We start from the raw sequence: 22615 nt of genomic DNA, 5'->3' as shown, positions 1-22615 counted from the left end.
CAAGGATGTGTGCAAGAGACTTTGGGCCACTTGGGGTAAACCATCCATAGATCTCTTTGCAACCTCGCTGACCAAGAGGCTTCCAATCTATTGCTCTCCAGTCCCGGACCCAGCAGCAATACATATAGATGCTTTCCTCCTAGATTGGTCACATCTGGATCTCTACGCATTCCCACCGTTCAAGATTGTCAACAAGGTACTGCAGAAGTTCGCCTCTCACGAAGGGACAAGGTTGACGTTAGTTGCTTCCCTCTGGCCCGCGAGAGAATGGTTCACCGAGATACTTCGATGGTTAGTAGACGTTCCCAGAAGTCTTCCTCTAAGAGTAGACCTTCTACGTCAGCCACACGTAAAGAAGGTACTCCAAAGCCTCCACGCTCTTCGTCTGACTGCCTTCAGACTATCGAAAGACTCTCGAGAGCTAGAGGCTTTTCGAAGGAAGCAGCCAGTGCGATTGCTAGAGCAAGGAGAGCGTCTTCCATTAGAGTCTATCAATCGAAGTGGGAAGTCTTCCGAGACTGGTGCAAGTCAGTTTCTGTATCTTCGACCTGTACCTCTGTAGCTCAAATAGCTGATTTTCTCTTATACCTGAGAAAAGGACGATCCCTTTCAGCTCCCACTATCAAGGGCTACAGAAGCATGTTGGCATCGGTCTTCCGGCATAGAGGCTTAGATCTTTCCAAACATAAAGATCTGCAAGACCTCCTTAAGTCTTTTGAGACCACCAAGGAGCGTCGTTTGGCTACCCCTGGATGGAATTTAGACGTGGTACTAAGATTCCTCATGTCAGACAGGTTGGAGCCGTTACAATCAGCCTCCCTGAAAGATCTCACTCTTAAGACTCTTTTCCTGGTATGCTTAGCCTCGTCTAAAAGAGTCAGTGAGATTCATGCCTTCAGCAAGAACATCGGATTTTCGTCGGAAAAAGCCACTTGTTCGCTGCAACTTGGTTTTCTAGCCAAAAATGAGCTGCCTTCTCGGCCTTGGCCTAAATCTTTCGGTATTCCCAGCTTATCGGAGATCGTAGGCAATGAACTAGAAAGAGTCTTATGCCCTGTTAGAGCTCTTAAGTTCTATTTAAAGCGTACTAAACCTTTACGAGGCCAATCTGAAGCTTTATGGTGTTCAGTTAAGAAACCATCCTTGCCTATGTCAAAGAATGCTTGGTCAGACTTTATCAGATTGTTAATACGAGAAGCTCATTCACATCTGAGTGAGGAAGACCGAACTTTGCAAGACGCACGAAGTTAGAGCTGTAACAACTTCCGTGGCCTTTAAGCAAAATATATCTCTGCAAAGTATAATGGACGCAACCTATTGGAGAAGCAAGTCAGTGTTCGCATCATTTTACTTGAAAGATGTCCAGTCTCTTTACGAGAACTGCTACACACTGGGACCATTCGTAGCAGCGAGTGCAGTAGTGGGTGAGGGCTCAACCACTACAATTCCCTAATTCCTTATCCTTTTAATCTGTCTCTTGAAATGTTGTTTTTTATGGGTTGTTCGGAAGGCTAAGAAGCCTTTCGCATCCTGGTTGATTTGGCGGGTGGTCAAAGTCATTTCTTGAGAGCGCCTAGATTAGGGGTTTGATGAGGTCCTGTTGTATGGGTTGCAACCCTTGATACTTCAGCTCCTAGGGGTCGATCAGCATCCTAAGAGGATCGCGAGGCTCCGTAAGGAAGACGTACTTAAAAGGCAGAGTAATTGTTCAAGTCGACTTCCTTACCAGGTACCTATTTATTTTGTTTTTGTTATTTTGATAACTTCTAAAATGAAATAAAAAACTCTTAGCTCATAAAATGTAAACATATATTACTGGTCTCTACCCACCATCCTGGGTGTGAATCAGCTATATATTCACCGGCTAAGTTAAATATTTAAAAATGATATTTTAATTATAAAATAAATTTTTGAATATACTTACCCGGTGAATATATAAATTAAATGACCCTCCCTTCCTCCCCAATAGAGACGCAGTGGGACGAGGAGAAAATTGAGTCTTTGTTTACATAAGAGCTGGGTATCTGGTCGACAGATGGCGCTGTTGGGCACACCCGCAACCTGTGTAGCGATCGCTGGCGAGTTTTTTCCGTAGAGTTTGTCTGTCGAGCAACAGAGTTGCAGCTATATATTCACCGGGTAAGTATATTCAAAAATTTATTTTATAATTAAAATATCATTTTTATTATTACTATGAGTATTATAGTACAGTAGTTTATACAGGGGTTTCCAAGTAGTGGGTCGCAACCCCCTGGGGGTTCGCGAAGCCCTAACAAGGGGGCCGCCAGTATGACTCTCCCTGGCTCTGCAAGAAATGCTTGATTCTGTAATCAAAATTGTGAATTATATACAAACTGCAGAACTCAACTCTTGTCTATTTAAAGAACTGTGCAAAGACATGAAATCCTTTTCTACACAGTAGTATGTTGGTTATCAAAAAGGAACATGTCAACTGTGTCTTTGAGATGAAAGATGAAATAAAGTTATTCCTGGAGGCTCAAAAAAATAAAAAAAGAGAGAAATCTGGTGGCTCACTTTGAGGATGGAGCAAGGATTAAAAATGTTGCATACCTTGCTGACATTTCCGACCAACTGAACAAAGCTAAATTTGAAATTCCAATGAAGGGAAGCAAATATCTTTTTTCAAGACAGTCTCCTGGCCTGTGTTTCCAAACTGGAAAACTGGCATCGGAAAGCCAATCTTATGCACATCGATATGTTCGAAAAGCTTTGTGCAGTGATGGATGAATCTTAAATCCAATTGGATCAGTTCCTCAAGGATGAAAATACTGAACATCTTCAGTCTCTAGAAAAAGTTTGAGTGATGCTTCCCTGAGCTGGCAGAGGGACAAGAGCCCCTTCCTTCGTTCGATTGAGATTACCTTGCCTATAGCAAGACACTAAGAGGGATGCAAGCCCCTGGTAAGGAACCCATTTTGTACTGCACTTAATGTATCCAACATCCCAGAGGAGATCCAAGATTAATTCCTGGATCTAAGGAACGACTTCAGCTCGTGATCTCTTCCAGGAGAAATCGGTGACTCATTATTGCTGGGGTATGTATCAGTCATACTCCAAAGTTAGCATGACAGCCTTACGTGTTCTTGTTCCATTTGCTTCTACCAACTTTTGTATGGCCGGAGTTTCAACTCTTGTCAATTTAAAATAAAGAACCAAAACATATTGGATGTCAGGGATGACATGAGACTGGCTCTAACAAATGCTCAACCACAAATTTCAAAGCTTGCTGCTCAAATCCCCCATCAGGTATCCCATTAGGTGAGTTTGAAAGCTATGGAGCTCTATGTATATTGATGATATTGCAAGAATGATTATGATCTTTTTGTAAACTAGATTTGATCAAGGGTGTGATTTAGTTTGCCAATGAATAATTACACAATACTGAATGATTTTCCTTAGGTTTGATAGTTGTGAAAACTACCATCACAAGCTTGATTTTCATCTTTTTTTTTTTGTTAAGGAGAGAGAAAGAAATGGTATCCAAAAAGTCATTCAATAATTCTGTAATTATTTATTGGCAAACTAAATCACAGCATTGATCAGACATTATTCATAAAAAGAGGCTAATAATCCTTGCAATATTATAGTTTATAATATTGCAATGATTATTGGCCTCTTTTTGTAAATCAATGTTTAATCAGTGCTATGATTTAGTTTGAATATTTTTCCAGGCTTGATAACTGTGGAAAACTATGAATGTTGATGATATTGCAAGAATAATTACCCTCTTCGTGAATTAAGATTTGATCAATGCTGTGATTTAGCTTGCCAATAACTAATTACAAAATTATTGAATGATAATTTTAAAGATACGATTTCTTTCTCTTTAACAGAACTGAAAATGAAAATCAAGCTGGTTATAGTAGGGGGGTCATGTGGATTTCAAGGTTTTAGGTAAGGGGTTGCGAGTGCAAAAACGTTGGGAACCGCTGAGTTTATAGTAAATATAACATATGGTATCACAAGAAGTGCTCTGGATTACATAATAAGCTATTTATGGCGTGAGAAGTGTTTAATACCTAAAATATACTGAACTCAAATAGGAAAGATATGTGGATGTTGAATTTGTAATTATAGATTGGCAGGTCCTAGAAGTAGAACCTATATGTTTCCTTGTGTATTATTACCTCCGCAAACAAGGTTGGGAGGAGGTTATGCTTTGCCCCCTCTTTGTGTTTGTTTGTGAACAGTTTCTTGGCCACAATTTTATTCATAGGGTAATAAAACTTGCAGGGATTAACTGTTCTGTAAAAAGCTGGAAATTATTAAATTTTTGGAAGGTCAGGGTCAAAGGTCAAGGTCACAGACAGGAAAAATTCCCAATTCATGTAATCAGCTATAAGTTTGGACATCGTTGTCACAGAGACTTCAAACTTGGTTCATATTTGAGTGTATAAAAATCCATGTCAATTAATACATGTTAAGGTGAAAGGTCAAGGTCAAGGCTAAGAATTAAGCTGCCGCGGCGGAGGTCTGCACTCTACTGAGTGCCCCTTTAATTATTATTATTATTAAAACTAGCAAAGCAACAACCCTAGTTAGAAAAGGAGGATGCTATGAATCCAAGGTAATTTTTTATATGTTATTATGCATCTCTCAAATGGAATGTAAGGATTCTTTTTAGAGTACATTCCTAATTGTTTAGATATATCATCCCTCCCTTTCTTATTTAATACTAATAAACTCTTATGGCCAGGTGCTGGTACTATTATCTTTTTACCAGTTCCAGGCTTACTATTACCAGTATTTCAAAGATGCACTTACAAGTTCATATTCAACAAGTATTCCTTGTTTTGGGCCACAGAGGAAGTGGTTCACAGACCTATGGGTCTTACTGTCAGAAGAGCCGTAAAGATTACCAAGTAGGATAAATCTTTTCAGTTATTTTCTAGGGCAAGTAACACAGCAAACCCCCACGAGTTTCTACTCCCCTCATGGAGACTATCCCATGTAATTGCTGAGAGAAGTTATTTACACTGGCCTCTACTTATACCCAAGAGGGGCATGTTTAGTTTGGTTGGTTCAAATCAAAGGGGGTTTCAATAATCAGATCTAGTCTAGGAATATTGCTGATTCTTTTTGTTTCCTATTTAGGTTCTGGTGAATTGTATAATACTCTATGGTAAATGAAAAAAAATTTTTCAATATTAAACTTAGCCGGTGATCATATAAGCTGTCGGCTCTGCTGCCCGACAGAAAAACCTAAGGACAAAATACGCCAGCGATCGCTATACAGGTGGGGGTGTACATCAACTGCGCCATCTGTCGAGCAGGTACTCAAGTACTCCATGTCAACACAGAACCAATTTTCTCTCTGTCGTGCCACTGGCAAGACCTACTAAATACGCTGTTACTAACTGGATTTGTTTTCACAACTATTTGGTGAAGTACTGTACACTATTCTAGTTTTGAGCTTTCGCTATGCAGGGGTTTTATCTTCATCTCAAAACTTGAACTCGTTTTGGATAGATTTATTTATGGTGACAAAGAGAGTATGGACTCTCTTTCACTTTTAAATGGCCGACCCTTCCCTTAGACGGAAGTGTGTTTAGGTTTTTAGTAATTTTGCTTAACACGTTATAGATCTATATATTTTATATCTCTCCGCCTTTATTAGGCCTCTCCGATTAACTTTCCATTTATTATAAACATATAAAAATAAATTTTTATGTTTTGTTTATATGCGACCTTTCCTAATAGTAGGCGGTCCTAACTTGGAACCGAAGTTAATCAACGTTGAGCCCGTTATATCGTATTTAGCCTTTAAGGAATTTAAAACTTTTTAAATTTAATGTTTTATGAAAGAATTTCTTTGATAGTCTTCGTACTGTTTTCAAAGATGAACTAACGTTTAGTTTTTTTTAGACTACGCAGTTGTTGACGTTCAGGACGTTCAACATGCGCTCTATCGTTACGATAGAGAGAGAGTGTATCACGGTTTCACTTTGCAGTAAGAGTAAATCGATTCTGACGTTTCGTTCATTCTTTCTTAACTTAAATGGTTTAAATTCTAAATTAAAGGAACTTTTTATTTGGAAAACCTTTCAGTTTTTTTCCTTTAGCCAAATAACATGTTTTTTGACGTTATATAATTGGGCTCTTCTCTTAGGTGCGAAATCAAGAGAGAAAGAGAGAGAGAGATAGAGACGGAGGGAGAGAGAGGAAAAAAAAAAAAAAAAAAAAAACGTTCCGTTCAAGCGGGTAACGTTGTTCTCGTGTTACTCTCCTCCCTAGTCGCTGTACGGGGAAGAAGGTAAAACGTTTCTAGGGTTTTATTCTTGTCCCCAGGCTATGTGCGGTGAGAGTTTGTAAACGTAGTTTATTTGAACTAGTGTTTAGTCTCTTTCCCAGCCACTGAATTCTTTATCTTTATATATGTTTTCTATTTTTGCTAGTATTAATGAGCTGCATTATACTGTACGACTGTTTTCGCAATTACTACCTTTTAATGAAGGGTAGAATTGCGTGTTTCAGGTAGAAATCAGTAAAAGTTTCGATTTCAGTGAAATAAGTGCAAAACAGAAAATCGAAGTGATAAAGTGATATGCGCAAAGTGTTACAGTGTTGCGTCCGAGGGTTCGTCTGTTCGTGCCTGTCGTTCACCTAGTCCGGGACCTCTTGCAAGCTCCCAAGCCCAGGGGAGAAGTAATGTCGAACGACTTATGGGTTCGTCAGGCCTTGATCAACGAACAGACGTTTCCCTCCGTGGTTTCGGGCGTATCTACCCAAGATCGCCCCACCCACACAAAGACGAGAGAGCCCATTTACTTCTCGTCTGCGGAAGAGCTTTCTCGTAAGAAACCATGGACCAAGGTCTCGCAGCTTATTAAGCGCAAGTCGGTCCCTTCCGCGCAAGTCCAACAGCCCAGTTGTAGCCACTGGGTCAGTTTGGACTCGCTGCAGTCTTCCGACGACTGCTCACCTCCTAAGAGAGGCAAAGCGGTACCGCAACAGGCAGTAACACCGTCTGTTGCCGCACCTGCTACTGTAGACCCTAAGTGGTCTTTGCTGCAGACCATGCAGACACAGTTAACATCTTTAATGCAGGAGTATCGTGCGGAGAAGGTTGACGCTGCACCCGTTAGCCTACAACCAACCACGGTTGTGCGTTCAGTTGACGCTGAGGCTACCTTCTCCCGCACTCCGGCTGTGAGAGTTCCACCACCCATGCGCAGTGTACCCTGCCAGCCACACGTTGACGTTCACAGACGCACGGAACCCTCCGTTGACGTTCGCGAGTTACCACAACAACAGGAGGGTGGAGTTAAGTTGCTTTGTTTTGACGCTGTGCGTCAACCTCCGCATTCTAGAGTTGTTTTGACTGCTCAGTATAGACAGTCAAAGCAGTCTCGAGTGAACACTGTATGTCCTCACGCACCTGTTGTGGTTGACAGTTCAGTTGTTGACAGTTCACAGACTGTCAAGCAGTTACATGACGTTGCCTTCTGGTCTGCTACTAATGCACCAGTGCTGTATGTCCTCACGCACCTGTTGTGGTTGACAGTTCAGTTGTTGACAGTTCACAGACTGTCAAGCAGTTACATGACGTTGCCTTCTGGTCTGCTACTAATGCACCAGTGAGAGACTCACTGAGATAACCTAGCTTTTATCGGACAAGGTTCCTGTAGATGAGAAAGTGCTGTTCTCCCTCCTACTGATATTCCTTTGAGGACTCTGTCATTTGGAGAGGAGCCTTAAGCTGCTTAGCCTCCTATGGACTTTAATTAAATCATGATAATTTTTTAAGGATCTTCGTCCGGATCTTGTAACTGCTGCTCCTCGTTCGCCTAAACGTCAGAGCTTACACTAGGCCTAGCTACTTCGAAGCCGTTGTTGTTAAGCTAGTGCTCTCTCGCTCTCCTAGAGAGCGTTACGTTGGCTAGGCGACTGGTTTTTGCACCAGGAGGAGTTTTAGGGATACAGCCTTTGATTTCCCTTCTTTTAAACTGGCTTATAGAGCGAGAGTCTGATAGGACACGAGAGAAGTTCTCGGCTTGGGAGTTCATGCCTCTGCCCAGATAGACTTCTCAATTCTGGTAGACTCACCCTGGCGCCTAGCCAGGAGACGCTCCAAGTTGTTTACAGGTCAACTTCTCAACTTTTGTCGAGCCTTTGAAGTTTTGCTGTTCTATTATGTCACACATAACAAAGCTTCCAGGGATGGTAAATGTTTCCGCCTCAGTCGCTAACCCCTGTCTGTTGCCACACCTGCTCCCGTAGACCCTAATGGGCTTTGCTGCAAGACATGCAGTCCAAGCTTGTGTCCTTGATAGAGGACTTAAATGCGGAGAAGAACCTTCTGGCCAACAACCTTCCAACCGGTTGGTTGTGCGCCCTGTTGACGCTGAGGTATCCTACTCGCGTCTGCCAGTTGAGGTGGTTCCTCCACCGATGCGACCCAGTGTGGGTTGCCAGTCGCACGTTGACGTTAAGCGACGCTCGGAGGTGGTTGTTGACGTTCAGTGTGTCACTAGGAAGACGTTCAACAACCAGCAGAGGTGACTTGTTGTGACGCAGTGCGTCAACCTCAGCAACCCGGTAGGGTGTTGACTGCACAACCCAGACAGTCTAGACAGTTCGGGTTGACGCTGTACTTCCTCGCGCACCCATGGTTGTTGACAGTTCACAGACTGTGCAGCAGTGCCATGATATTGCGTCCGGCTCCGTCACGCATCCACCAGTGCGACCGGATTCAGCGAGTCAGACGTTGCCCACTCCGTTGCCGTTTCCTCATCAGATTCGGATGAGGAACCCTCTGATGAGGACGTTGCTGAACAAGACGATCAACCCTCAGCCCTGCTATCCATCCAGAAGATGCTGAAGAAGGAACGCTGCCCAGTCAGGCTGTGGATGAGTCTGGTAGGGACACTTGTCATCCGTGGATCAATTTGTGTCACTAGGAAGACTACACCTCCGTCCTCTTCTATACCATCTAGCTTTTCACTGGAAAAAGGACAAGACGCTAGAAGCGGTCTCGATCCCGGTTTCCGGAAAGATAAAGTCTTGTCTGACTTGGTGAAAGGACTATATCAACCTTAGAGAGGGTCTTCCCCTGACTGTTCAGACTCCCAACCACGTTCTCTTCTCGGACGCATCGGACGTAGGCTGGGGTGCGACATTAGACGGTAGGGAATGCTCGGGATTATGGAACTCGAATCCAAGGACAATGCATTTCAACTGCAAGGAGCTACTGGCAGTACGTCTGACCTGGAAAAGCTTCAGGTCTCTCCTTCAAGGCAAAGTGGTGGAGGTGAACTCGGACAACACCACGGCTTTGGCGTACATCTCCAAGCAAGGAGGGACCTACTCTCTGACATTGTACGAGATCGCAAGGGACCTCCTCACCTGGTCAAAAGGTCTAGACATTTCACTAGTTACGAGGTTCATCCAAGGCAACTTGAATGTCATGGCAGATTGTCTCTGTCGGAAGGGACAAATAATTCCAACAGAATGGACCCTCCACAAGGATGTATGCAAGAGACTTTGGGCCACCTGGGGCCAGCCAACCATAGATCTCTTCGCAACCTCGATGACCAAGAGGCTCCCAATATTTTGCTCACCAATCCCGGACCCAGCAGCAGTTCATATAGATGCCTTTCTACTAGATTGGTCACATCTAGATCTATATGCATTCCCTCCGTTCAAGATTGTCAACAAGGTACTGCAGAAGTTCGCCTCTCACGAAGGGACAAGGTTGACGCTAGTTGCTTCCCTCTGGCCCGCGGGAGAATGGCTCACCGAGGTACTTCGATGGCTAGTAGACGTTCCCAGAACACTTCCCCTAAGGGTGGACCTTCTACGTCAGCCACGCGTAAAGAAGGTACACCAAGGCCTCCACGCTCTTCGTCTGACTGCCTTCAGACTATCGAAAGACTCTCGAGAGCTAGAGGCTTTTCGAAGGAGGCAGCCAGAGCGATTGCTAGAGCAAGGAGAACATCCACCCTTAGAGTCTACCAATCGAAGTGGGAAATCTTCCGAAACTGGTGCAAGTCAGTATCCGTATCCTCGACCAGTACCTCTGTAACTCGAATAGCTGACTTTCTCTTATATCTGAGGAAAGAACGATCTCTTTCAGTTCCCACTATCAAGGGCTACAGAAGCATGTTGGCATCAGTTTTCCGTCACAGAGGCTTAGATCTTTCCAACAATAAAGATCTACAGGACCTCCTTAAGTCTTTTGAGACCACGAAGGAGCGTCGTTTGGTTACACCTGGTTGGAATTTAGACGTGGTACTAAGATTCCTTATGTCAGACAGGTTCGAACCGCTACAATCAGCCTCCCTGTAAGATCTCACCTTAAAGACTCTTTTCCTGATATGCTTAGCCACAGCTAAAAGAGTCAGTGAGATTCATGCCTTCAGCAAGAACATCGGATTCTCATCCGAAACGGCTACATGTTCTACAACTTGGTTTTCTAGCCAAACACGAGCTGCCTTCTCGGCCTTGACCAATATCGTTCGATATTCCAAACTTATCGTATGGTTGGAAATGAACTAGAAAGAGTCTTATGTCCTGTAAGAGCTCTTAAGTTCTATTTAAAACCTTTACGAGGCCCGTCTGAAGCTTTATGGTGTTCAGTTAAGAATCCATCTTTGCCTATGTCAAAGAATGCTTTATCCTATTTTATCAGACTGTTAATACGAGAAGCTCATTCCCATCTGAATGAGGAAGACCAAGCTTTGCTGAAGGTAAGGACACACGAAGTTAGAGCTGTCGCAACTTCCGTGGCCTTTAAACAAAATAGATCTCTGCAAAGTATAATCGACGCAACCTATTGGAAAAGCAAATCAGTGTTCGCGTCTTTTTATCTTAAGAATGTCCAGTCTCTTTACGAGAACTGCTACACTCTGGGACCATTCGTAGCAACGAGTGCAGTAGTGGGTGAGGGCTCAACCACTACAATTCCCTAATTCCATAACCTTTTTAATCTTTCTCTTGAAATGTTTTATTATTGTTTTTGGGTTGTCCGGAAGGCTAAGAAGCCTTTCGCATCCTACTTGATTTGGCGGGTGGTCAAAGTCATTTCTTGAGAAGCGCCTAGATTAGAGGTTTTGATGAGGTCCTTTAGTATGGGTTGCAACCCTTCATACTTCAGCTCCTAGGAGTCGCTCAGCATCCTATGAGGATCGCGAGGCTCAGTAAGGAAGACGTACTTAAAAAGGCAGAGTAATTGTTCAAGTCGACTGCCTTACCAGGTACTTATTTATTTTATGTTTGTTATTTTGAATAACTGCTAAAATGAAATACAAAATACTTAGCTCATAATAATGTCAACATGTAATGCTGGTCTCTACCCACCCCCCTGGGTGTGAATCAGCTTATATGATCACCGGCTAAGTTTAATATTGAAAAATGTTATTTTTATTAATAAAATAAATTTTTGAATATACTTACCCGGTGATCATATATTAAAGGACCCTCCCTTCCTCCCCAATAGAGACCCAGTGGGCCGAGGAGAAAATTGGTTCTGTGTTGACATGGAGTACTTGAGTACCTGCTCGACAGATGGCGCAGTTGATGTACACCCCCACCTGTATAGCGATCGCTGGCGTATTTTGTCCTTAGGTTTTTCTGTCGGGCAGCAGAGCTGACAGCTTATATGATCACCGGGTAAGTATATTCAAAAATTTATTTTATTAATAAAAATAACATATTGGTTTAGATTTATTATCTTCAAATATTAGTGCAGATGTCTTTTAAGATCTTCATATGGAGAAACCCCTAAGTAATTCACTCTGTTCATTTCTAAATGTGTGGGATTTTGCTGTGAAAAATTGTAATTTCTTAAGTTGAAGCTATACAGGTATTTATTCAAGCTTTAGTCACTAGAGCATTTGAAGAGCTGAATACAAATCACAGTATATTCTGAACTTGAAAGTTAGAACTCATGATATTATGGCTATGACTACCTCTCTTAATTTCTTTTTAAATTTATTAGAGGAAAAGGGGTTAACTTCAGCTTAGTGGCATATAAAACGGATTTTGAGCGAAGCGAAAAATCCATTTTTGGGTGAGATGGCCATGTCGTCCTGATGGAAGGTTCCTATAAGTAGCTTCCTAAGGGATATTTGACTACAGTGATATTCCCAGAGAATTTACCTTTAGGTCTCCAGAATTCTAACTTCTGATGCAAATATCCTTAAAATTCTCTCAAGGATATCCCATAGTGTCAGGGGACGTATTCTTGACACGCCACATAGCAATCTGCACCCCGAATAGCATTTACACTTCAAGGGGGAAAGTGGTAGAATTAGAAGGGGAGCTGTATCAAGGTTACCCTTAGATCCCATTCGTACTATTGAGTATCACAACAGCGCCATATCCAAGATGGCGGACATTCCTTGTAGCATTGAGCATGGTGCTATAGATACAGTAGTTCGGGAGGGATACTGTGAAGATCTTTTCTTTAGAAAAGAAGGGTGAGTCCATCAGGACGACATGGCCATCTCACCCAAAAATAGATTTTTCGCTTCGCTCAAAATCCGTTTTTTGGGCTCAAGCCATGTCATCCTGATGGAAGCATACCAGAGAATTAATGTATCTGTGGATTTTCATCAGTGCCTTAACCTTGGGACAATATTTCTATGGTCATTTGGACCATTTGAGACAAATGACGTTACCATTATCCGTCATCACCACTAATCATAAACGATGTTAGTGCTTCCTGCCCCCTACAGGGAAGAGTCATTCTAGACGGTAGAAAAAGGGCCTCAAGGTTAGCATATATTGTATGAACAAACATAAGTATACACTGAATATACAGTCTCATGGTTTGTATATATTGCCGAACCAGTATCAGTGTCCAGTATATCCATTGTTTGCAAGCATACAATGATATGAAATATACTTAACATCAGTAAGTCAAAGAACTCTGGCATCTTAACATGCAATTGTCGGGCAAATTAGGACGCAATTACATTCTAATAGACATTTATTTCTAATAAATGGCTAAATGAATTAACATGTAAAACGCATGTGGAATGATAAAGGAATTATACCTGCGACATATACAAAAATTATTTTTCCCTTTTTTGAAAGGGAAGAAACGATGAGTGCCACTCTCAGACTGAAGAAAAGTTTTAATAAATTTCTCTTCCTAATTTCCGTACCTGTTATGTTCTATCAGCACTGTGTACTACATACACACAGCACTAGTGCTATCTGTATAATTCCACACCTGAGATATTGAACAGAGTTAGTGTCACCCTAGTAACACTATCTAAAAGAGGATCACACTAAAAGTGCTGACACCTTCTCCCTTTAATTGACAGTCCCAATCAATTAACTGTTCATCGCAGAATTAGACGACAGGTTTTAATACACTACCTGCCGCCACCACATAGTGCTTCAGTTCATGGACCTGCTTAGCATAGTGTTTGTAGAACACCCTGGATGATTTCCATCCAGTATATTAGCAAAGACGCTCGAAGTCCATATACTGAAAAAAGTTCAGTGATGAAGCAATCTTTCTCAGATCATGACCTGCGGGAGTAGTGTCAGGATCCGCTCTATGAATAAAGTATGTGAGCTTCGCCCTCAGTTGTTTCAGGGACAAGTTTGATCCAGAGGTTTCTCCTTTAAAAAGCTGTCCTTCCCTGAAGTCTGAAGTTCTACGAAGATAGACCTTTAGACACTCTACAGGACATAGAGAGATATCTTCCTTCAGAGGGCAGATTCTCCAGGGACCCTACCTCTTAGTGGGTAGCTCGTTCTTAGCGAGAAAGGATGGATCAGGAAAGAGATTCACTTCTCCCACTTCTGTGAACTGATGAGGGCACTATTTCACTAACTCTAGCCCCAGTGGCTATAGCGAACAGAAAAATAACCTTTTGGGTTAGATCCTTAAGGGAACAATCTTCATTGTTCACAGATGAGGCATAATGTAGGACCTTGTCCAAAGACCATGAGATGGGTTTTGGCGGTGCTGCAGGCCTAAGCCTTGCACATGCCTTCGGAATCTTATTAAAGATTTCATCCGCCAGATCTACTTGAAAGGCATATAGAAGAGGTTTAGTCAAGGCTGACTTACACATAGTTATCGTGTTGGCTACCAGACCTTGATTATGAAGGTATGAAGGTGGACAAAGAAGGACAGACAGAAGTTCATTGAAATTTCTTTCGGTCCTTTTGCTTTTACAAAAGCAACCCACTTCTTCCAAGATGACTCATATTGTCTTCTAGTTGACTTGGACTTGTATTCTTCTAGGAAATCTATATTGCCTTCTGAGATCCCAAATCTTTTCCTAACTGCTAGGGCAAGAAAATCATGAAATGAAGGGTTTGGGCTTTCTGTGATAAATCGAAGGCAATTAACTTCTGAACCTTCAGAGATAGCCGTGGTTTCAGAACTAGGGCCAGCCTCAGCTTCTGTTCCTTCACCAAAGGGAACAGATTGCTCTTGGGCTACTTGGTAGTCCACAGAGCCACTCCTCCCTGGAAGGAACCTTATCTTGCATTCCTGATGTTCCGGGAACTGGATCGCTTCCTTGGATGATCATAGACCAGTCACTATGGGTGTTGCCCACCCCAGCCTTTCGTCCAGGCTTGGTTTTTGCGTGACTGTGTCCGGTAATCCCGTGAAGATGCTTAGAACTATGTTTAGTCCGACAAGTATCTTTCCTAGGACATACGTTATGCTCTGTAACTTGAATCCTAGGTAGGAGCGGAGGGGGTGACTGACTGGAAGTTGTCAATGGACATCTTTCAGGTCTGACAAGACTATGAACACCCCTTCTTGAAATAGGGTCCTTATGTTCAGAAGGATTAACATTCTGAACTTGCTGTTTTATTTGAACTTATTGAGTGGCGACAAGTCCAGAATGACTCTAAGTTTTCTTGAGTCCTTCTCGTGAACACCAAACAGCCTTCCCTGGAATTCGATGGACTCTACTTTCCTCGTCGCCTGTATGCTCTAGAGCTCTAAGGTATACTCTTCCAGGAGGGTTTTGGAGTGTAGGAAGAGTTGAGGAAATGATGATGGAGGCATGTCTACTTCCCATCCTAGTCCCATCTTGATTAGGCCTTGGACCCAAGGATTGAAGGTCCAGCGATCCTGAAGGAACCTCCCTCCTACCAGAAGCATCTGTTTGCTTCGCATAATCAGAAGGTTTACATATCCGACCCCTTGCTTGTGGTGCAGCACCGCGGTCATTGTGACTGTGGGGTGTTGAACATCCCGAGGTAAACTACTAGACTTTTCCGTCTTCCTTTTAGGTTGGGGACCCACAACTGCGGAAGACTTTATCTTTGAAGAGTTGTCCCACTTTTGGAGAAGCCCTATGTTCTCCATGGTGGCCTCCTTAATCGTCTTTCTAACTATCTCGTTTGGAAAGAGGTCTCTACCCCAGATGTTGGAAGAAATCAGCTTCCTAGTTTCGTGTTTCACTGTCGCGGCAGTGAGCACAAACTCTCTACAGGCTCTTCTAGCCTTCATAAAGGCATAAAGGTCTTTTACTAAGGTGGCCATATGCATTTTGGCCAAAACCATGAGCATGTCTGGGGTAGTTTGGTGGGTTGAACACAACTCTATGCAGTTCTGTAAGGATAGGGAGGCTGCAAGTCTCTCCTTTGTCTCTTGTTCGTTATACAAAAGAAATCCGATAGTTTAGGAAGAATCTGACTAAACTATCGACTAGCAACATCTGCGTCTAGTCTTCCTACTGAAAAGGTTAAGTGGACTTCCTTCCAATCCTTCTCCTGCATGGGAAAGGCTAGTGACAGAGGCTTGCACTCCTCGAGTACAGGACAAGGTCTGCCTGCTTCCACTGCTTTAGCAACAGATTTAAATGCTTTCCACGTAAAGGGGAATGATATTGAAGAAGGAGCAAGAAAGGAAGGGTGTTTGTTACCTAGTGTGACTACTTTGGACACTGAGTAACCCACCTTTCTCAGGCTACTTGACTAAATAGCCTGTGCCTTATCATGGTTGAGAACCATGACCTCCTTCAGTTCCGTATCTTTCCTTGATGTTGGTTCATGTCTCAGACGAATGAAACAATTAGGGAAAGCGTCAAAGCTTGGCCAAAATTGGATTTTGTCCAAAGGAACAGCGCCCATCTTCTCCGAAATGTAGAGTTTGCCGTTTAAAATCGTCATAAGCTCTGCAAACCTCCAGGGATTGGTTTTGGAGCATGTCGGAAGGTCTTGGTCTCTGGGTCGTTTGTATGACCCCTTTTCATCTTGTTTGCAAAGGTTTTCTACTAGACCTTTCATTTGGGCCCATAATTGGTCCATTACATCTAATAGAGGGGTAGGGAGTGAAGAGGTCGATGTCAATGGCTCTAGAGCCGGCACAGACGGAAGCAATTCCGACACGACATTCTCCCCCTCTTCACGGGGGGAGCTTCCTGCCCTCCTCCCCAAAGGCTATCTGGCCGCAGGTAGGTATTAATCGGGCCTGTGGCACCTCTATTTCCTTACTTGCTTTCGGGAATAGGTTACACATCCTATCATTAGGTAGGTATGGTCCCGGAGAGATTTTCTGGAAGCCTCTCACCCAACTGCGTAGTTTGTTACGAGCTGCATCCCTGGACTCTATCGACTTGGGATTCTCGAAACCCTCGGACATTAAGGTCCGACATACATTGCACACTTGCGGGTTCCAATAATGCAAGGATTCGGAAATACTATTGCTGGGGGCATGAAACCTGCATGTATTATGACCGTAAAAACACTTACTCTTGATATTGCAGAAGACTGCAACACATGTCATCTGGGGTTCCTCCTGCAAAGAAAGGAAAGCAGAATGAGTATACAATTGATTATCTCACTGATAAGCAATATATAAAAGTCATCTTTTAACAAATAGCTTAGGATAGTAAGCTAGAAGGGATAGTGGGAGACACATACTTGTGTATCCCCTGCAAGCAAATGCTGTTACCTCCCCTCAGTATTAACTATAAGGAGATTCCTTTATCAAGGGAACTACAACTAAAGGGTTCTAACCTCTAGTGGCAGAGAAGTGTACAAGTCACTGCCCCTTTTTATTCTTAACACTGTGGGGTAAGGATGACTGATTTCTAATCAGATTATTGAAGGAATTCTATTCTTTCAATATAGGAACGGTACCAGCAAAAGCCCACACAAGGGTACCCAAGATATGTTAGAAATAACTACTGTATGATCATACTATAGTTTTCTGTTTGCAGTTTATACTATATTGCAAATTACTGGCTACTGTATAATTATATAAAATGTAGTTCAGCCAGTGTGCTGCCTTTGTGGCAAGCATCTGACGGCACGGTCCAGCCAGCATTACGCCAACCGGACTAGGAAGAATAAAAGACATATATTTGTGTATCCTACCCAAACTATTTGCTCTGGCCTCCCTTACAATATTAAAACATAGAGTTTCTCAATCAGGGAGACTCAAGGTTAAGGGTTCTACCCTTTAAGGGTTAAAAGTTTAATACCACCAACCCTTTAAAATATTTAATATTGTAGGGTAATATGAAAACTGATTTCTAATCAAAATATTGAAGGAGTTCTATTCTTTCAATATAGAATTGGTCTCAACAAACACCCAGGCAAAGATACCCAAGATATATTGGAAAATAACTACTAGTATAATATATACTGTAGTTTTTCTATCTGCAGTATATCCTATACTGCAAATATACTGACTACCTGTATAAACATATACTGTAATTCAGCCGGCATATAGCTGGCATAGCTAGTTCCTGCCGGCATAGCTAGTTCCTTCCGGCATATCCAACATGCTAGCCAAAAGACAGAGAGACAACATGGAGTGAAGGCTACCTATTACTGTGTATATATACATTAATTAAGGATGTAAAAATCTAATTTTACTGCCTTTCTCCAGAAAGAAGGTTCAATTGGAAGGGGAGAATGTAACATTCAGGCTTCCATCCAGCCACAGTACTATTGCTGGCAAGGTCCCGCTGGCACATCGCCGGCAAGGTCCCGCCGGCCGGCTAGCCTCCGGCAGAACTAGTACAGTTGGCGTGCTGCCGGTTGAGTCAGCACCTATCTGTGCCTGCCTGGCCACAATACCCCGACAACAGAACTTGTGGCCAGCAGTCCAAGGGAGAACTGAAGAACCTTGATAACAGAAGGGATTTCCCACCCACAGCCATCATAGATGACGGCTGCCGACAGATGACATGGCTACCAACAGCATGCATCGCCGCTGGCAGCCACCATAGCCGCCAACAGATGTAAAACACATGGTCGCCGGCAGTTGTCATGGCTGCCTGCAGCTGGCACAGTCGCAGGCAGCCTGACAACGGCTGCAGAGAGGGAGTCTGGCCGGCCCCGGCAACCCACTGGCAACAGTGAGGTTGAAGGACGCCGGATCAAGAAAGACAATGGCTCAGCCATCATAAAAGAACAGAGGGGGAGGGAAAAGGGTCCTGTATGAGGTGTGGAAAGAGCCGGCAATGTTACCGGACCTACACACCCTAAAGAAACTCTGTTTCATTATCGGCGCCATCCTAGACGGCAGGAGAATCTTCTATTCTCCAGCCTAGGGTCTACCAATACAGTTAAGGGGACGGCAGCAGTGCGGCCTCCTCTCGACAAGGGAGAAACAAAGTTCCAGTGCCGCGCCATCCTAGGCCTCAGAAGTGTACTACTCTTCAGCCTAGGGTCTGCGAGCAAAGGACTAGTCTACTAGGCCACAGGGAGAAGGTGGTGGCATCATACAACCACTTCAGGTGTAGCCTAGGGAGGGCTAGCCTCCTATGCCGGCAGCCTAGCCGGCAGGGGAATGACTATTCACCCTGCCGACCGACTGCCGGCACAAGACTAAATACTCTGAGGTTCTGAACGAATCCCAAAACTTGCCATCTGCTGTTAAGGGACGAGACAGAAAACCCTAGGCTAGTCATGCCTGAATTAAAACTTGAGGCACGACCCACTAGGGTTGTAGCCTAAGGCTACACTCAGAGGGAAGAGAGATTACCCTTAAATCTCTATAGAGATGAGCATCGGTTATATAAAAATTCTAGGAGTTATCAATCTCCGATGAATTGATAACCAATACACGTGGGTAACTGGGGAATGTCAAAAGTATATGTTGCCTAGGTTAGGTTACCTAGGCAAGACGAGATCTCGGTTATCTATATCACCAAAACTCTGACATATACGATCGGCACAGAAAAGGAAAATTATGCCTATAAATATCTTTACTGTACAAGTATAAAATGCCTAAATACCTTCCATAATTAAATTATTAATGCTATTTAAACCGGGAATGTCGTTTTACTAACTAAATAACACATGCCAAACGAACGACAGCGCCCATGGCGCCTCCGGTAACAGGCCTAGCTCCTAAACACAATAGATTACTTTAATTTCACTGTGAGACAGGAGCTAAAATACACATATTGTAAAGACTCAATACTCAACTTTCCAGAGGCGAAAGAAGCTGGAGATAGCATAATTATAATCCTTGAAAATCGATCGAAAATGTCAGATCAACAGGGAACACCACCGTGCGAAATCGCTACAGAATTAGGAATGTCCGCTATCTTGGATATGGCGCTGTTGTGATACTCAATAGTTGGAATGGGAACTAAGGGTAACCTTGATATGGCTCCCCTTCTAATTCTGCCACTTTCCCCCTCGAAGTGTAAATGCTATTTGGGGTGCAGATTGCTATGTGGCGTGTCAAGAATATGTCCCCTGATATTATGCGATATCCTTGAGAGAAATTTAAGGATATTGACAGCAGGAGTTAGAATTCTGGAGACCTAAAGGTAAATTCTCTGGGAATATCACTGTAGTCAAATATCCCTTAGGAAGCTATTCTTAGGAACCCTCCATCAGGACGACATGGCTTGAGCCCAAAAAATCAGTTTTACTGAAACATTATTTGATAAAGCTTTAGTTTGCATATAAAGCATGTTGGATACCAGATACTATGTGTTAAGTAATTTCTATCTATATAATTTTACAGTTTAGTTTAGTAATAATTTTTCGTTTATATAATTTTCTTTCAATAGTATTTACATAATTTGATTTTTGTGGACTTGCTCAAGAGAGAAGCGAAAGCTTTGATAAAACACCTAAAAAAGACTTCTAAGTGTACAGTGTACCAAAGAAAACTAATGTAAAGATCCCTCTAATCATTCCAATAGTTAAACCAAGCATGAAAATTTATTAAAATTTATAAGCTGACATGCTGAAATACACCTGATTTTTTTTTTTTTTTAATTTGAAAAAGTTATTGGTTATGTTCATCTTGCTTAGGGACCTATAAGTATAAATTGTCAACATAAAAAGAATTTTAACATTAAAATTTATTGTCATGATGCTTGCCTGTGAGTCACTTTTTTCCCTCACATTTGATGATTTTAAAAGTTTGGAGGGAGCTTTAAAGGTCTTCCATGACTTCAATGATAGGATATACTTAGCTTTCTTGCACTACAAGCAGCTAATCTTCCTCCCAATAAAGGGTAATCTAGCACCAACTAGCCACACAATGGAAATGGATATTGAGGTGAGGGAGAGAGAGAGAGGAAAAGAAAATTTTGTTTCGATATTGTGAGGTCAGAAAGTTCTTGCTTCAAGTTTATTGGCCTATTGATTCGAAAGTATAAAATAAGTTTTGTTAGAATTTTTTTTTTTCATTAGACAAAGTTATTACTAAATCATCCCAAACCGTATTGTAGACAACTCTTACGGAATAAGAATAATTAGACGTAATCCCCCTTTGTATTTGTATTTGTATCATTGTAAGTCAAACTTCAGTACTAGCTGGAAAAGCTAAGTACTACAGTCTAACAGTTCCTTAAGAAAGCAGCTTAGTATAGCAAAAGAAATTGAGAAGTAATGAATAATCTATAATATTTAAATACCGTAACAATAAGAAAATTGTATAAATTCTATATTGTATAATTATATCTTATTAGTTCTTGAGAAGTTTGAGCTCGACATCAATAGCAGTGCATAGGATATCCAAGGTATTTTTGTATAGTTAGCATACAAACATGAAAAGGTAAAGAGCTTACAATTTTCTCTCATTTCATTTGTGAAAACTGCATGGGGATTTGGTAGGGAGTTTTGATAAACTACTAACTGAATGTTTTTAGCTTTATAGAAGGTACAGCATAGAAACTTGACCAAACAATCCATATTTAAGGTAAACATGGAGCATTGATAAGGGTTATAAGATGAGATGTTGACGTTGGTTTTAGTTTGATATACTGTACTGTACTTACAAATTTATTTATTTTTATCTCTCACCAACTCATACCTACCTCAAATTGAAGAGGGGGAATCATCACAATAATTACGAGATAAGATTTATGTTCACTCAAATCCCTCCTTCCTCCCAACTTTTAGTGATGCCAAGAGAATTTGTGGATGTTAGGTCTATCAGGACTCCTATTATATAAAGTTCTTGGGATGTAATGGCAATTTTGTGTTCTGCGAGTGGCACCATCAATCGGGTCTCTGGAGTATCAAAGGGAGGGGGAAATGGGAGAGAGAGGGTGTATTTTTTTTTTTTTTTTCAAGATTGGGTAGCTGTTGGCTTTGTCGGTGGAAACATAATGATTACCAACTAAGTATTAAACACTGAATTTTATCAAGATGACATTTTTTTATATTCAATAGAGGTTTTGCAATCCATTGTTGGTGAAATCCCCTATACTTCTTACTTCAGTTTATAATTTGTTTTCGTGAATGATAAACAAACTGTTCTTTAGATTTATTTGTTGGTAACAATTGATTGAGAAGTAAAAGATTGGGTTTAGTGATCATTGCTAATCATATAAGAGCTTCATAGGTAAAATTTATCTTCGAGCTCTTATTGATGAATTAAATTTACATTGCCTCCAAATTTCATTTAGAGGTAATGGGGAGAACTACAGTATTGATTTTTTAACTTTCAGAGAGTAAAACACATGGAACAGACAGTACCTGTGAACAGGATGGAAGGAAATATGATAAGATACTTCAAGAACAGAAAATTAAAGTGGAGAAGGAGGAAGAAATAGACAACCAGAGCAGTGAAACCAGTCTAATCAAGGAAACACCAGGAACTACCTCCCCAATTCATTACTTTCTTCAGACAACAAATGGTGAAATAATTCAGGTACCCATACAGGACATAGTTGTACAGTATTTCCATTTAGTTTTAGTGTCAGTACAATTTACTAATTTCTTACTTGAACTACAATATGCCCTGTTATCCATTGTGATGTGTGTGGTGTTAGCTGGTAACAGTCACCAGTAGGGAATAATGTACAGTACCTGTATATTATTGTAATTTCTAATGTGGTTTGCCCCTTCCAAATTATTATTTTTTTCTTATCTAGAGCAGTGTCATTATTTCTGTGAACCTCCCCTAATGTTCATTTTTCTTTTTTATTGAAGCTTTACTTATATAGGCTAGACATTATCCCATTTTTTATCAAAGCCTGACTTACATAGACTAGGCATTACCCCCAAAAACTAAAAATTTCCTGTTTTCTACCCTTGAAGAGGCCATGCTTCTTGACCACCAAGGTGACATCTGGGGACTAATGGTAACATACTGTGTGGCTAGCCACACCTGCCGTCTCTAGTCTTTCTGGGAGCTGTTATGTCTCGCAGTCGACTTTCACCCCAGCTCCAGGAAGTTTCAAAA

At 41.8% G+C, this 22615-nt stretch overlaps 1 protein-coding gene across 2 annotated transcripts in view; it reads left to right on the top strand.

Moving 5' to 3' along the window:
* The window catches only part of LOC137648651 (uncharacterized), a 522517-nt gene that overhangs the window by 108307 nt on the left and 391595 nt on the right, over positions 1-22615 (top strand). For both annotated transcript variants that reach the window (XM_068381656.1, XM_068381655.1), the window contains exon 4: positions 21879-22081. In XM_068381656.1, coding sequence (XP_068237757.1) covers positions 21879-22081 — 203 coding nt within the window. The remainder of the gene's footprint in view (positions 1-21878; positions 22082-22615) is intronic.

This window comes from Palaemon carinicauda, chromosome 10, assembly GCF_036898095.1.
Source record: "Palaemon carinicauda isolate YSFRI2023 chromosome 10, ASM3689809v2, whole genome shotgun sequence".
Taxonomy (NCBI): Eukaryota; Metazoa; Arthropoda; class Malacostraca; order Decapoda; family Palaemonidae; genus Palaemon; species Palaemon carinicauda.
This window is presented reverse-complemented; position numbering and strand designations above follow the sequence as displayed.